Genomic DNA, 12,345 nt, shown 5'->3' on the forward strand with positions numbered 1-12,345 from the left:
AGCCGAGCGGGCCCTGGGAGGCCGGGGGGGTTGCTGTGTGGGTGTGGCAGTGGCTGCTCCTGCAAAGGCCCCCCACCCAGCCCTGACTGCACAGGGACCCCAGACATTTGGGGGTGATGGGCTCAGTGGGGTGAGGCCTCAGGGCCATCTGCCAAGGATTAATGGGGTGAGGAGAACCTGGCCTTGGACGGGTCAGGTCTGATGGGCGCCGGGTCTGGGGAGGGTGCAAGCCGTGAGCTCCAGCCAAGGCTGTCACAACCTGACCTCAGGTCGCCTGTCGGCCCCAGGTGAGTGGGACTCTGGCTCTAGCGACTGGACCCCCACCATGAGGGCCCCTCTGACTGCCGGGTGAGGGGTCTTCCTGAGCAGGGCTGGACACACAGGTGTCAGAGTCAAGGGCTCCCTGGAGTGGGTCCCCTGGCTGGGTCCAGGGCCTCCCCATTTTTGTGAACTTGGGGGCGTGCCCGGGGGGGGTAGCAGATGTGTCCTCCACGGTGACACACCCCCCAAAGGCTGGCTGAGGAGGACAGATCACACCATGGTCCCCAGGGGACGTCCTGACCACAGACCTCGGCCTGACACATGTGGGGGACATTGGCCCCATTGCCCTGGGACCCTCTGTTGCACAGAGCACAGGTGGCAGGGTGGGTAGCCGTCTCGCACCAGCTCTGTGGAGAGTTCAGACGAGGAGGAGGAATCCGACGGGCCTGATGGGAGGGTGAGGGCTGTGGTTCTGTGTAGAGGGAGCCCCTCGGGGGTGTGAGGCGAGGGCTGTGGTTCTGCGTAGAGGGAGCCCCTCGGGGGGGTGAGGCGAGGGCTGTGGCTCTGTGTAGAGGGAGCCCCTCGGGGGGGTGAGGCGAGGGCTGTGGTTCTGCGTAGAGGGAGCCCCTCGGGGGTGTGAGGCGAGGGCTGTGGTTCTGCGTAGAGGGAGCCCCTCGGGGGTGCGAGGCCAGGGCTGTGGTTCTGTGTAGAGGGAGCCCCTCGGGGGTGTGAGGCGAGGGCTGTGGTTCTGTGTAGAGGGAGCCCCTCAGGGGTGTGAGGTGAGGGCTCTGGGGCCGTGCCATCTGGAAGATGGAAAGGCACTGGCCGGAGCGAGTGATGGACGCACGGCCTCGGAGCACACTACACGCTACAGGCTGTTGCCCTGTGCTGCATGACTTAACCCCAGACGCCCCGCCTGTCACGCTGCCCCTAGGTCCCCCGGGCACCATGGCTGCCACCCCAGAGGGAGGAGGCAGTGCCTGCTCCAGGGCTCTGCAGGCCCTTCCTATGGTTCCAGGATGGTGTTGTGGCGCCTCGGAGCTGCCCGTCACTCCTACCATGGGCTCCTGCCCTGCCCCGCTCGCCCAGGACCTGCAGCCCCATCACAGGGTGTCCGGGAGACCAGGGACACACGGCTGCTCTGGGCCAAGAGGAGCCTGAAACAGGGCAAGGGGCCCCGGGAGGAGGGGCTGTGGGATTTGGGGCCACATGGGAGGGCTCCGGGCAGGGGGCTCGCGGGGCTGCTCCTGCCTCCCCCGTGCAGAGGCCAGGTGGGGACACCCCTTAGCGCCAGCGTTTCCCAGGTGATGGGTCCCTTGTCTGAGACGCCCACCCCTGAGCTGTGCCACAGGGCCGGGCCCCACCCACAGCAGAGTCCCTGGGACGGACCCCGGGGCCGACAGCTCCTCGTGGTCGCTCTGGCAGACTTGCTGGCTCCTGGCGCGTCCCTCTGAGGCCCCGTCTGTCCCTCCACAGACACAGGGCGCCCTGTTTCCCCAGGAGCTGGAACACGGGCCCTCTGTTCGCACCTGGCCAGACTCCCCCTGGGCGGGCCTCGGGGGGCTCCACACAGACCCGCACTGTGCCTGGCCTCCTCTGCCTGAACCCCTGTCTTGTCCCCGCCGTAGCCCCCACAGTGGCTCCGCCGTGGGCAGCGTCGCTCCAAGTGCTGTGGAAGGGGTGGGTGGCTGCCCCCCAGGCGGGGGGAGAGGGGAGGGCCTCTGTCCTCCTGACCTTTCCAGGGACCCAGCCTCCCCCGCATCCTGGGTGGGGGGACGCAGCCCCGCAGCTTTGCCCCCTTCTGGCACCCCCGGCTGGCGGTTCTGCTCAGCCCAGTTAGGTCTAAGGACTCCTGCGGCAGGGACTGGAAAGATCACCTGGCAAAGCCCCCTGTCCTCACCCCTCCCCCATTCGCCCCTCAAGCCTGGGTCCCACTGGGTCACCTGCTCCCCAGCAGTGGAGGGTGGGTGGGGGGCACGGTCCCCGCCGAGGGAGGGAGGGATGAGGGCTTCTTCATCGAAGTGGTTTGTTTTGAAGCACTCTGGTCCATGGTACAAGAACAGGAGTAATAGAAAAATATGCACTAGGGGCTGTTTGTCCCCTGACCACGAAAGGGTGTCGGAAAGGCTGTCCTCCAATTCAGGCTTCGTCAAGGCCCCAGAGACAGCATGGTCCTAGCCTGGAGGGCTGGGCTGGCAACGCTGAGTGTCCGTCTGCACCGCAGACCCCAGTCACCAGGGAGGAAAGGGTCCAGAATGCACGTGTGCCCAGCTGTGTCCCTGTGACGATGGCATGTATGCACCTGCAGGTGTGGGGTTCGAGGAGGCTCCAGGGGGGTGGAGATGGCAGTGAGGATAGAAAATGCTCATCCCCCAACCCCACATCCTGGCTGGGCACGTCCAGGTCCCTGTGGGGCGAGTGCTGGGCTGCCCCAGACAGCACGGGACCTGGGCTCTGAGGGCCTGGCTGGGAACACACTATGGAGGGGTGAATAGAAACCGGCCCCCAGCATGCTAGGGACCCCAAGGGGTCCATGGCCTGAGGCCGGGGCTTTAGTGGAAACAGGTGTCAGGATGGCCACTGTTCCGACTCTGGGGGTGCAGCGGCCCCAGGTTGGGCCTGCTGGACGGGAGAGCAGAGCCCCGAGCCCCTTGCCAGCGCCTGGGACAAAGGTTGGCCTGGATGTGGGGCCCCCACTGCTGTTCTCTACACGTCCCTCTTGGCGATGCCGGGCCTGGGTCGGGCCCAGGGAAGGGCAGACGTCGCTGAGCAGCTGCAGGGCTGGGTCTTCGCCTTTATTTCTGGTGCCTGCCTAGAGGGGCTCGGGCAGAGGCTCCCCCCGGTCCCTGAAATAGGCCCTCAGTTCCTCCAGGCCGAGTGGGGGGAAGTAGGTGCCGATCCTCTTCCGCACCCACCACTTGCCCTGTGCGGCATGGCTGCCCCCGGGGCGGCTGAACTTGTACCGGTAGTGCTCTCCTCGGACCCACCTGCAAGGGAGCAGCGTCAGCCTGGGGCTGCTGGGACTCCCAGCCCAGGGTCCCCCGAGGAGAGAGGGGCTGCAAGAGGAGCCCCCACAGTGAGCATAGGCCGACCGGAGCAGCCCCCCCAGCAGGGCGACCATCCCCATCCACACCCCAGCAGTGAACAGCGCAGCAAAGCGGGGAAGAGAAGCCAGGGGTGGTGCAGGGTGGATATGGGGCAGCTCTAGGAGAGGAGACCTGGCAGGGACCACAAGGCAGTGACCCCCGGGAAGGCTGGGGCTGCGTGGCTGGCACTGAGCAGGCCCGAGGCTGTTCCCAAGGCCCTGATTTGAGTCTCAAGTGACTCCTGCCTGGGAAGGTGCTGCCCACGGCGTGGCGGCTCCACCATCAGGCCAGCCCTGGCTCAAGGTGACCAGGGGTTTCTGTCCACAGGGCAGCCCGACACTGCGAGGGAGCCAGGCCAGGACCCCACTGCCTGAGGGCGTGGCCCCGGCCTCCCTCCCTGAGCTGTGGAGACTCCGGCTGCCTGCTGTTCTGGAGCAGCACCCCATCTCCCCTGGACCGGGGCAGCAGCAGGTCTCTCGGCTGAGCGCTGTGGATGCCCCAGATGACTCCTGGTACCTGGGCATGGTTTGGGCCCCCCTGGGCTTTGGTCCTGTGCCGGCAGGCCCTCACTGGGCTCTCGGAGGCCTGGGCCTTGTGGTGAGACGAAGCCCCTCGAGTGTCAGGTTTGCTTGGCTATCCAGGTCCCCCCCGCCAGCCCCACCCATCCCTCCAGGCCCCCGCCCCAGTTGAGCAGCAGATGTGGAAGCTTCTCAGCCCCTAGGGCAGAGGTGGACCCCAGCCGCTGGATGAGTGTGAGGACGCAGCCCTAAGAGGACTCGGGCCCCCTGATGGCCCCTGGGATGAGCCCAGGCCAGCGCCGGTGGCTTCACAGCACCCCAGGGCCCGCGCCTGACGGTCTGGGGTGCTGTTATCTGGGGCTTCCCTCGACCAGCACACAGCTGTGCCGTGGGGGTCTGGGAGGAGACCTTGGGCCGTGTCCCTTGGGCTGGGAGGGTGAGGACCTCTGCGCCCGCCCTGCCCCTCCTGGCTCTGGGTCTGTGTGATGGATGACAGGTCCTCTCTCCTGGAGCCAGAACTGCCCAGAAAAACTGGGAAGGTAGTGACCCTCTGGGTGGGAGGGGTCCCTGAGGCCCCTGATGGGAGAGAGGGATCAGCAGCTCCAAGAGGAGGGGTTGTGTCTTAGGAAAACCTGCCAGGCACTCAAGACTGAGGGCAGTGGGGGCAGCTGGTGGCTCCGTCCACTCTGGGAGGGCACTGCCCACTACCCCAGGACCCCAGGGTCTTTCCTGGACACCCTGGGCCCGGGGCCACCATAGCTTTTCCTGGCTGTGTGGATAGCAGTGGCCAGCAAGGGGACTGAGGCCAGGCGGCACCAAGCAGAGAAGTCACGCTGGACCCCACAGCTGCCTTCTGAGCAGCCTGTACCAGTGGAGGGGCCAGGGGCTGGGGTGAGGTGGTGAGGATGTTGAGCAGCGGTGGCCGCATGATCCCTGCACATGCTCCTGGCCCTTGCTGGGGGAATGGGGACCCCACTCAGGCCTACCCTGTCCCAAACCTGCATTTGGCGGGGGTCCCAGGAAGGCCTCTGCAGTGGGGTTGCCCATCTTTCTCAAATTCCCACTGTCACTTTCTTCTCCTTCCCCGGACAGGGTCAGGCCTGGGGGGACTGGGGCTGGTCTCTGACACCAAGAGCTGGAACAGCAGTTTGGAAAGGGTCAGAACCCTCTGTGCCAACTGGCAGGTCGGTGGGAAGGGGCCCCAGGCCCCCAGCGGCCTGAAGGGTTGCATTTCATTCCCGCAGACAGACTACCCGCGAAGGCCATGGCGCTGTCCCCAGCAGACTGGGGTGTTTAAAAGGGGATCTCCCAGCCTTTATAATCGGCCCGCACTGACACCATCTTGCCATCTTGCACAGCTGGAGTAGGGATCCCAACCAGCGCCCGGACCCCTGTGCCCTTCCACACCCACCCCCCTTCTGCTTCCTTGATGATTTCAAGAGCATCATCGGAGTGGAATCCTACAGCAGGTGCCCTCAGGACAGGGGCTGCTGGCTGGGCGCAGTTCTCAGCGAGGCGTCGCAAGGCGTGAGCGCGCCCTAGTGTGGGCGGTGGTTCTGCTGAAGGACAGCAGCGGTTTTTTTGCAGCGTTTGTCTGTTAAAGCTACCAGAAACCTCCGCATGGGTTTCTGCATGAGCCTGGGTTTTAACTCCGGTCTAGACGTCCATGGAAGCAGCTGTTGTGTCACATGGCAACCTCGGGTTTTGTTTTTTTGAGAAGCCATGCTCCCCTCCCAGCCACATACGCGTGACCGGACTTCTCGGCCTCGGTGCCAGCGTGCGGGGGTGTTGCTCTTTTATTCCAGCCCTTCTGACAGGGTGCAGTGCTGTCTCCCGGGGGTTCTCGCTCACCTCCCTAATGACAAGCGTTTCTCAGGGGCCTCTGTGCCATCTGTGTGTCGTTTCCGGTGGAATGTCTCTTCCTGTGTTCATTTTCTAATAAGATGATTTCACTGTTAAATTTTAAAACTTCTTTATGTATTCCAGATTTTAGCCTGTTGTCAGGTATGTGGCTTGCAAACATTTTCCACCAGTCTGTAGCTTAAAAATATTTTTCGTCGTCTTAACGGGGTCTATGGAGCAAATTGCTTTTAACTTTAATGAAGTTCCATTTACCAGTTTTTCCTTTTACAGACCATCCTTTTAGAATCAAGTATAATGGCTCTGCCTGGCCCTACCTCCCAAATATTTTATTTTTTCCTGAATATTTTCCCCAAAGGTTGTATTTTTTTTGAGATGGGCTTTGGGATGTCGCACAGGCTGGAGTGCAGTGGCGTGATCTCGGCTCACCGCACCACCGCCTCCTGGGTTCAAGCGATTCCCGTCTCGGCCTCCAGAGTAGCTGGGATCACAGGCACCCACCACCACACCTGGCTAATGTTGTATCTTTAGGAGAGATGAGGTTTCTCCGTGTTGGTCAGGCTGGTCTCGAACTGCCAACCTCAGCTGATCCGCCCGCCTCCGCCTCCCCCTCCCGACGTGCTGGGTTGACAGCCGTGAGCCACCACGCCCGGCCTCACTTACTAATTCCAGGAGTGGTTTTGCTGGATTCCGTGGGCTTTCCTACAAAGACGATGGTGTTCTCTGAGAACAGGCACAGTTTTGTTGCTTCCTTGGTGATCTATATTAATTTTAATGGAGTTCAGTTTATCAGTTTTTCCTTTTACAGATCAACCTTTTGGTATCAAGTACAACTCTGCCCGATTCACACCCTTGTCCTGCCGTACTGCGGCGGCAGGCCGTCCAGCACCGCGGGATACCATGGTTAGCGCAGACAGCCTTTCTTCTTCTGGATCCCAGCGGTGGAGGGTGGATTCCTTCTCCGGTGGGTAATACAGGCTGTGGGGTTTCCGCAGATGCTCTGTATCCAGTTGAGGAAGTTCCTCTGCTTCTCTATTTTTCCAAGAGGGTCAATCATGAATAGATGTGAAGTTTGTCAAGCGCTTTCCCTGCACCAATGGATACGATCACACAAGTTACGTCTTCAGTTGGTTACCATGTGGATCACATCCACTGATTTTCAAATACAGAACCACCTTTATCCCTGGAATAAGCCTTACCTGGTCATGGTATGTAATTCTTTGTTATATATTTCCAAATTATATTTAGTAACTTTTATTTTCTTTTGAGACAGTCTCACTGTTGCCCAGGCTGGAGTGCAGTGGGGCTGTCTCGGCTCAGTGCAACCTCAGCCTCCCGAGTAGCTGGGACTACAGGCGCACGCCACCACGCCCTGCTAATTTTTTGTATTTTTAGTAGAGACAGGGTTTCACCATGTTGGCCAGGCTGGTGTTGAACTGCTGACCTCGTGATCCACCTGCCTCAGCCTCCCAAAGTGCTGGGTGACAGGCGTGAGCCACCACGCCCGGCCTCTTCATTTCTGATATTGGCAACTGTATCTTCTCCTTTTGTCATTCTTACTAGAGGTTTGTTGATTTTATTGGTCTTCTTAAAGAACCATCTCTTTGTTTCAGTAAGTTTCGCTGTTTTTGATTTCATTTTCCACTTGTTACTATTTTCTTACTGCTCCTTGCTGTGAATCTTTTCCTGCTCACAGAATCTTGAGCTTAGATGATTTTTCTTACTTTTTAAGAGATGGGGTCTTCCTGTGTTGCCTCATGGCAGGAGGCTGGCTTCACACTCCTGGGTTCAAGCAATCCTCCCACCTCAGCCTCCTGAGTCGCTGGGACTACCGGTGTGTGCTGGCACCCAGCTGAGGTTGGATGACTGAGCCGAGATCTTCGTTCTTTGCTAACCTCTCACGTCCCTTTTCTAACGTAGGCATCTGGTGCTTTCCCTCTCATCCCTGGTTAAGTACATTCCACATGCAGTTAACACGTGTCAACGTAACATGACATGTTACGCTTCTCACTGACTTCCGTGAATCTCATTCGGTCCTGTTTGTGGATGATGGTGTTCTTTTATGTTCTGGCTAAATCTGCGTCTCGTGATTCTGTCAACGGTTGGGAGAAGGGTGTTGGAGCGTCCGACTGTAATTGCCGATCTGTCCGTTTCTCCTCCTCCGCGTTTTGCCGACCTGTGCTTAGTGCGTGCACACTTCGGGGTGCTGCGTCTGCTTGGTGGGGTGACCCTGTTCTCACTCTCCGAGAATTTTTGCAGAGTGCTACCTCAACGTTGATACAGTCACTGCTTTATTTTCATCACCATTCATGTAAGTTGAGTGTTTGTCCTTTTGAGCCTGCCTGTGTAGACGGTCACTAATGATGGTTCAACTGACGGTTTTTCCACTTGACGACGGTATAGAAACTGCTTTGAGTGCCTATGCAACCACTCGGCTTTTCACTTTTAATGCAGTATTCAGTGAATCACGTAAGATACTCAAGACTTCATTATAAAATAGGCCGTAGGTTACGTGACTGCCCACTGCAGCCTCACGTAAGTGTTCTGGGCATGTCTGAGGGAGCAGGTGAGGCTGAGGTCCGACTGATGTTTGGTAGGTGTCCTAAATGCATTTTTGATTCATGTTTTCAACTTACAGTGGGTTTATCAGGGCCGAGGCTCATGATGCATATGTTTAAGTTACTATCTTTTTTTTTTTTTTTTTTGAGACAGGGTCGTCTTGTGTCTCTGGCCGGGCACAGTGGCTCACGCCTGTCACCCAGCACTTTGGGAGGATGAGGCGGGTGGATCTCCTGAGGTCGGGAGTTCAAGACTAGCCTGGCCAACATCATGAAACTGCTGTCTACTAAAAATACAAAAAAATTAGCCAGGTAGTCCCAGACTGGAGTGCAGTGGCATGATCCTGGCTCACTGTGGCCTCAGCCTCCTGGGCAGCCAGGATTACAGACACGCACCACCATGCCTGGCTAATTTTTATGTTTTTGGTAGAGAGGGTTTCGCCATACTGGCCATTTTGAGCTCCTGACAAGTGAGAAGCCTGTCTGAGCTCCCAACGTGCTGGGATTACAGGAATGAGCCACTGCACCTGGCCAGTCATTTAACTGTTTAGTTAGATCATTTACATTTAATATCAAGTCCGTCGTGGTACTTCTTGTTTTTCCCAGCCTGCTCTCCTATGGGTTTGGGAAGTTCTTGGAATTCATTTTGATTTGTCAATAGGGCATTCCAGTGTATCTCCTGTACAGACTGTTTCCTGTAGTGAAGGTTCTGACTTTCTGCTGGTTTTCACTTCATACCACTCTGGGGCGGGAGGAGCCCCCCAGTGCTGCCAGGGCTGGGGGAGTCCAGGCTGCTCCTGTGTTCTCCACCGACACCATACACACGGGGGTCCTTCCTGCCCACTGGGATGGAAATGTTGGCCTCCGCTGGCAGCACCCCAGCAAGGGGAGTCCAGGTCCCTACCCCGTCCCTCGCTGGGGTGGGTGGCCCGTGGTTTCTCCGTGGTGCGGGCTGGAGTGGTGGTGAGTTTCTCTAAGTTTCCTGTCTTGCTAGGCTGCTCTTTGCTGGCCCTTTACCAGAGAGGGCAGATTTCTGTGGAGGTGTTCCTGCTGCCTCTGCGCCCCTCCATCCCCGCCCTCCACCCTCCAGACAGCGGGGAGCAACCCCAGGGGGTGCAGCCGTCTGGCTCCCAGTGAAGTGTTCCTGGAGGGAAAACCTAGAGCTGTGTTTTCTGTCGGAATCGGTGGCTGATGGCGCAGGGGAGGGGTGGGCAGTCCAGACTCCGCTTGATCTTATCATGTGGGGTGGGGAACGCAAAGGCTTGTCAGCGTGGCCCCCCAGCCCCAGGTCTGGCCACGTGGGAGTCTCCAGTCTTTCACGCCCTGCCCCCTCCCACAGCCCAGTGGGGCCCAATCCCTGCCTCTGGCTCCCAGCTTTTCCACATGGTGTCCAAAAAGTCATCCAGGGTCAGGGGAGGAGGGTGACTTCCCCCATGGCCACCACCTCTGGCTCCTGAGAATCTGACTCTGCATTGCTCCCTCGTCGGGATGTCACTGCCCGGGGGAGCCAGCCTGCAGGGCCCACAAGGCTCTCACTTAGGTCCCCTGTCCACGAGTCAGAGCCACCCCCCCGACCTCAGCCCCAGACACTCTCGGCCTCTTGCACATCCCGGGGTGTGCAAGTGTCGGTCCGGCACAGCTCACCACGGGCCCCGTGGGCTCCTCTCGCCACAGCAGGTTTGGTTTGAGGGGGGGCTGTGAGGCAGGGGTGGGACCAGCCGGGATGCCAAGGCTGATGGGGTCCTCATTTTGCTCCCAGCAGGCCCCACCTGACGCCTGGATTTTGGGGAGGGTGTCCTACCTGGGCGGGGGCCTGCCCTCGAAGGGGCTGTGTGCCAGCAGGGACAGGGCCGCGGTGTCGCCGGCCAGCAGCTTGGCGGCCAGGCGGAGGATCCACTCGTTGTGCTCGTAGGTCTGGGAGGAGAGGGTGGGCTGGGACGCTGCGCTGCGTGCTGTCCGGGCGCAGCCCCTCCCGACACTTGGCCGTGCCCTCTGCTCCCTCCCCCGCCTGCCTCTCGGTCTGCCCAGTGGCGTGTGGTGCTAAGGCTTTCCCGGAGGTGGGCTCCCTGGGTGGCTGCGCCCCAGTTCTTTGGCTGGGGTCCCTAAGGGGCACCTGTGTCACGTGCTCCTTGTAGCCCTGACTACTCCTTCCCATGCCGGCCGCTGTCCTTGTCCCCCTGCCTGTCCGCCCCAGCTCACTCTGTGCTCTGCCTCCCTGAGGCTCCATGTCCTGGCGGCTGAGACAGGACGGGGAGGACGAACGAGCTGCTCAGTCTGTGGGTGCCTCAGCTGCCCTCAGCCTTGGGGATGCCTTCCTGTTTTCTGAGACAGGGTCTGGCTCTGTCCCCGAGGCTGGAGTGCAATGGCACCACCATCTGAGGCTGCAGGGTCGGGCTCAGCCGATCCTTCCGCGGCTGAAGCCCCAGGCGCCGCCCTCCGCTGCTAGCTAACTTCGGTGTTTTCTGTAGATACAGGGTCTGGCTACGGCGCCCAGCCATGAGGCGCTGCCTGGCAGGGGCTGGGCTGTCACATGAGGCTCCGCCTGAGGCTGGGCCTGGACGTCTGTGGGCTCAGCTCTCATCTCAGGCAGGATCCCAGCTCCCCTCAGCCTCCCTTCCCCCAACCCCCTCAGTGGTCGCTCTAAGAACCTGCAATCTGCAGGCAGCGGTGGGATAAGGTGGGTCTATGCACCCACCAGGGACTGACCCCCACCTGGAAGGCGGCGAACCACATGAGCCAGTCCAGGCGGTAGTGGTAGGGGGAGATGAGGCAGGGCCGTCTGCTGGGGTCTCCCGGCTTGCACTTGAATTCAAAGTCCTCCCACACGGCGTTGGGGGCACTGGCATTGGGGCTGGCAGTGCCCTGCAGGACCACCTCCGTCCGCTCCTTGGTCACGCTGCCAGGAGACCGGGGCAGGTCAGGCCCACGTCACACCAGCCGGGCTGGGGGCGGGGCAGGGGGCTACCCGACAGTCCATCCTGGCCCATGCGGGGGGCCTGCATCCCCCACCCGCCTCCAGGGCTGGGGCTACTGAGTGGCTGTCCCCGAGGAAGCATGGTGGGTGTGGCTCTGCCTGGTACCTCACTCGAGGGCACCTTCCCTGCCCCTGAATATGCAGCTGGCATGTGCACCACACCCCTCAGCTGCTCAGGGTGGACACCAGAGGCCAAGGGGCCAGCCCCAGGGCAGGAAGGGCACCTGGATCCTGAGGCACTGCCTGTGTGCAGATGCCACCACCCGGCATTCCAGGGCCGCAGCCGACCTGCCTGGTGCCCTTGGGCACCTGCCTCACAGGACCGGGATAGCAGAGGCTGGGTCAGGCTGGGGTGGGGCAGGGGACTCGTGGGGTCATGGGGGCCCACACCCCAGCCCCGCCTGGGTGTGGCTGGTCAGGGCCGAGTCTCCCACGTACCTCCCAAAGGCCCCGTAGGTATTGACGATGCGTAGAGGATTGAAGGAGGTGTTCATGACCTGCCTGGAGCTCATCAAGTTGAGGACCACGGGCACGCTGAGCCAGGCCAGCAGGACGCCCAGCGAGACGTTGGCTGCACGCCGCACCGCCGAGCCTGCAGGGGGAGTTCTTCCAGGTGGGGCTCTCAGCTGCCCCCTGGCCAGCCCCTGGGGAGACCCCCGCTGCTGCTCACTAAGGGCCAGCTGTCCCAGGTCCTGGGGACAGAGCAGTGCCTGATGTCACCGTGTCTGGTTCCACAGCAGACCGGGCTGACTCACCTCCTACGCTGGGACCTGCAACCCACCCAGGCAGCCTGTGGGGCCTCGGGGCTGGCACTGCTCAGCTTTCCCATGCCCGTGGGCCCTGGGGCAGGATTCCCTCCCCCACCGCCCGCAACTGATGAGGCAAAGCCACCTACCGAATCTGGGCTCAGGCCGGGCGCCTCGGGTCTCCCTCTGCAGCTGCAGAACTCGGTCCTTCAGGCTGCCCGGACCGGAGGGGAACAGGAATCCCAGGGTGGCATCATCGAAGCAGGCCAGGCTGGGCACCATGGTCAGCCAGTTCAGGAAGCTGAGGTTCCCACTCACGATGAGCACGGCCTGCAGAGACAC

General features: G+C 60.8%; 1 protein-coding gene across 2 annotated transcripts in view; it reads right to left on the reverse strand.

The window, feature by feature from the left end:
* Positions 1 to 2,275: 2,275 nt before the first annotated feature.
* The window catches only part of LMF1 (lipase maturation factor 1), a 49,725-nt gene continuing 39,655 nt past the window's right edge, over positions 2,276 to 12,345 (reverse strand). The window contains exons 6-10 of one of the 2 annotated variants that reach the window (XM_032269445.1): positions 12,153 to 12,333; positions 11,696 to 11,849; positions 10,996 to 11,179; positions 10,085 to 10,197; positions 2,276 to 3,248 (exon numbers count right to left, since the gene is read on the reverse strand). In XM_032269445.1, coding sequence (XP_032125336.1) covers positions 3,074 to 3,248; positions 10,085 to 10,197; positions 10,996 to 11,179; positions 11,696 to 11,849; positions 12,153 to 12,333 — 807 coding nt within the window. In that variant the 3' untranslated portion in view covers positions 2,276 to 3,073. The remainder of the gene's footprint in view (positions 3,249 to 10,084; positions 10,198 to 10,995; positions 11,180 to 11,695; positions 11,850 to 12,152; positions 12,334 to 12,345) is intronic. The other variant, XM_032269446.1, reaches the window with a different exon arrangement.

The sequence above is a fragment of the Sapajus apella genome, unplaced genomic scaffold (genome assembly GCF_009761245.1).
Source record: "Sapajus apella isolate SASKATOON/1434 unplaced genomic scaffold, GSC_monkey_1.0 scaffold192, whole genome shotgun sequence".
Taxonomy (NCBI): domain Eukaryota; kingdom Metazoa; phylum Chordata; class Mammalia; order Primates; family Cebidae; genus Sapajus; species Sapajus apella.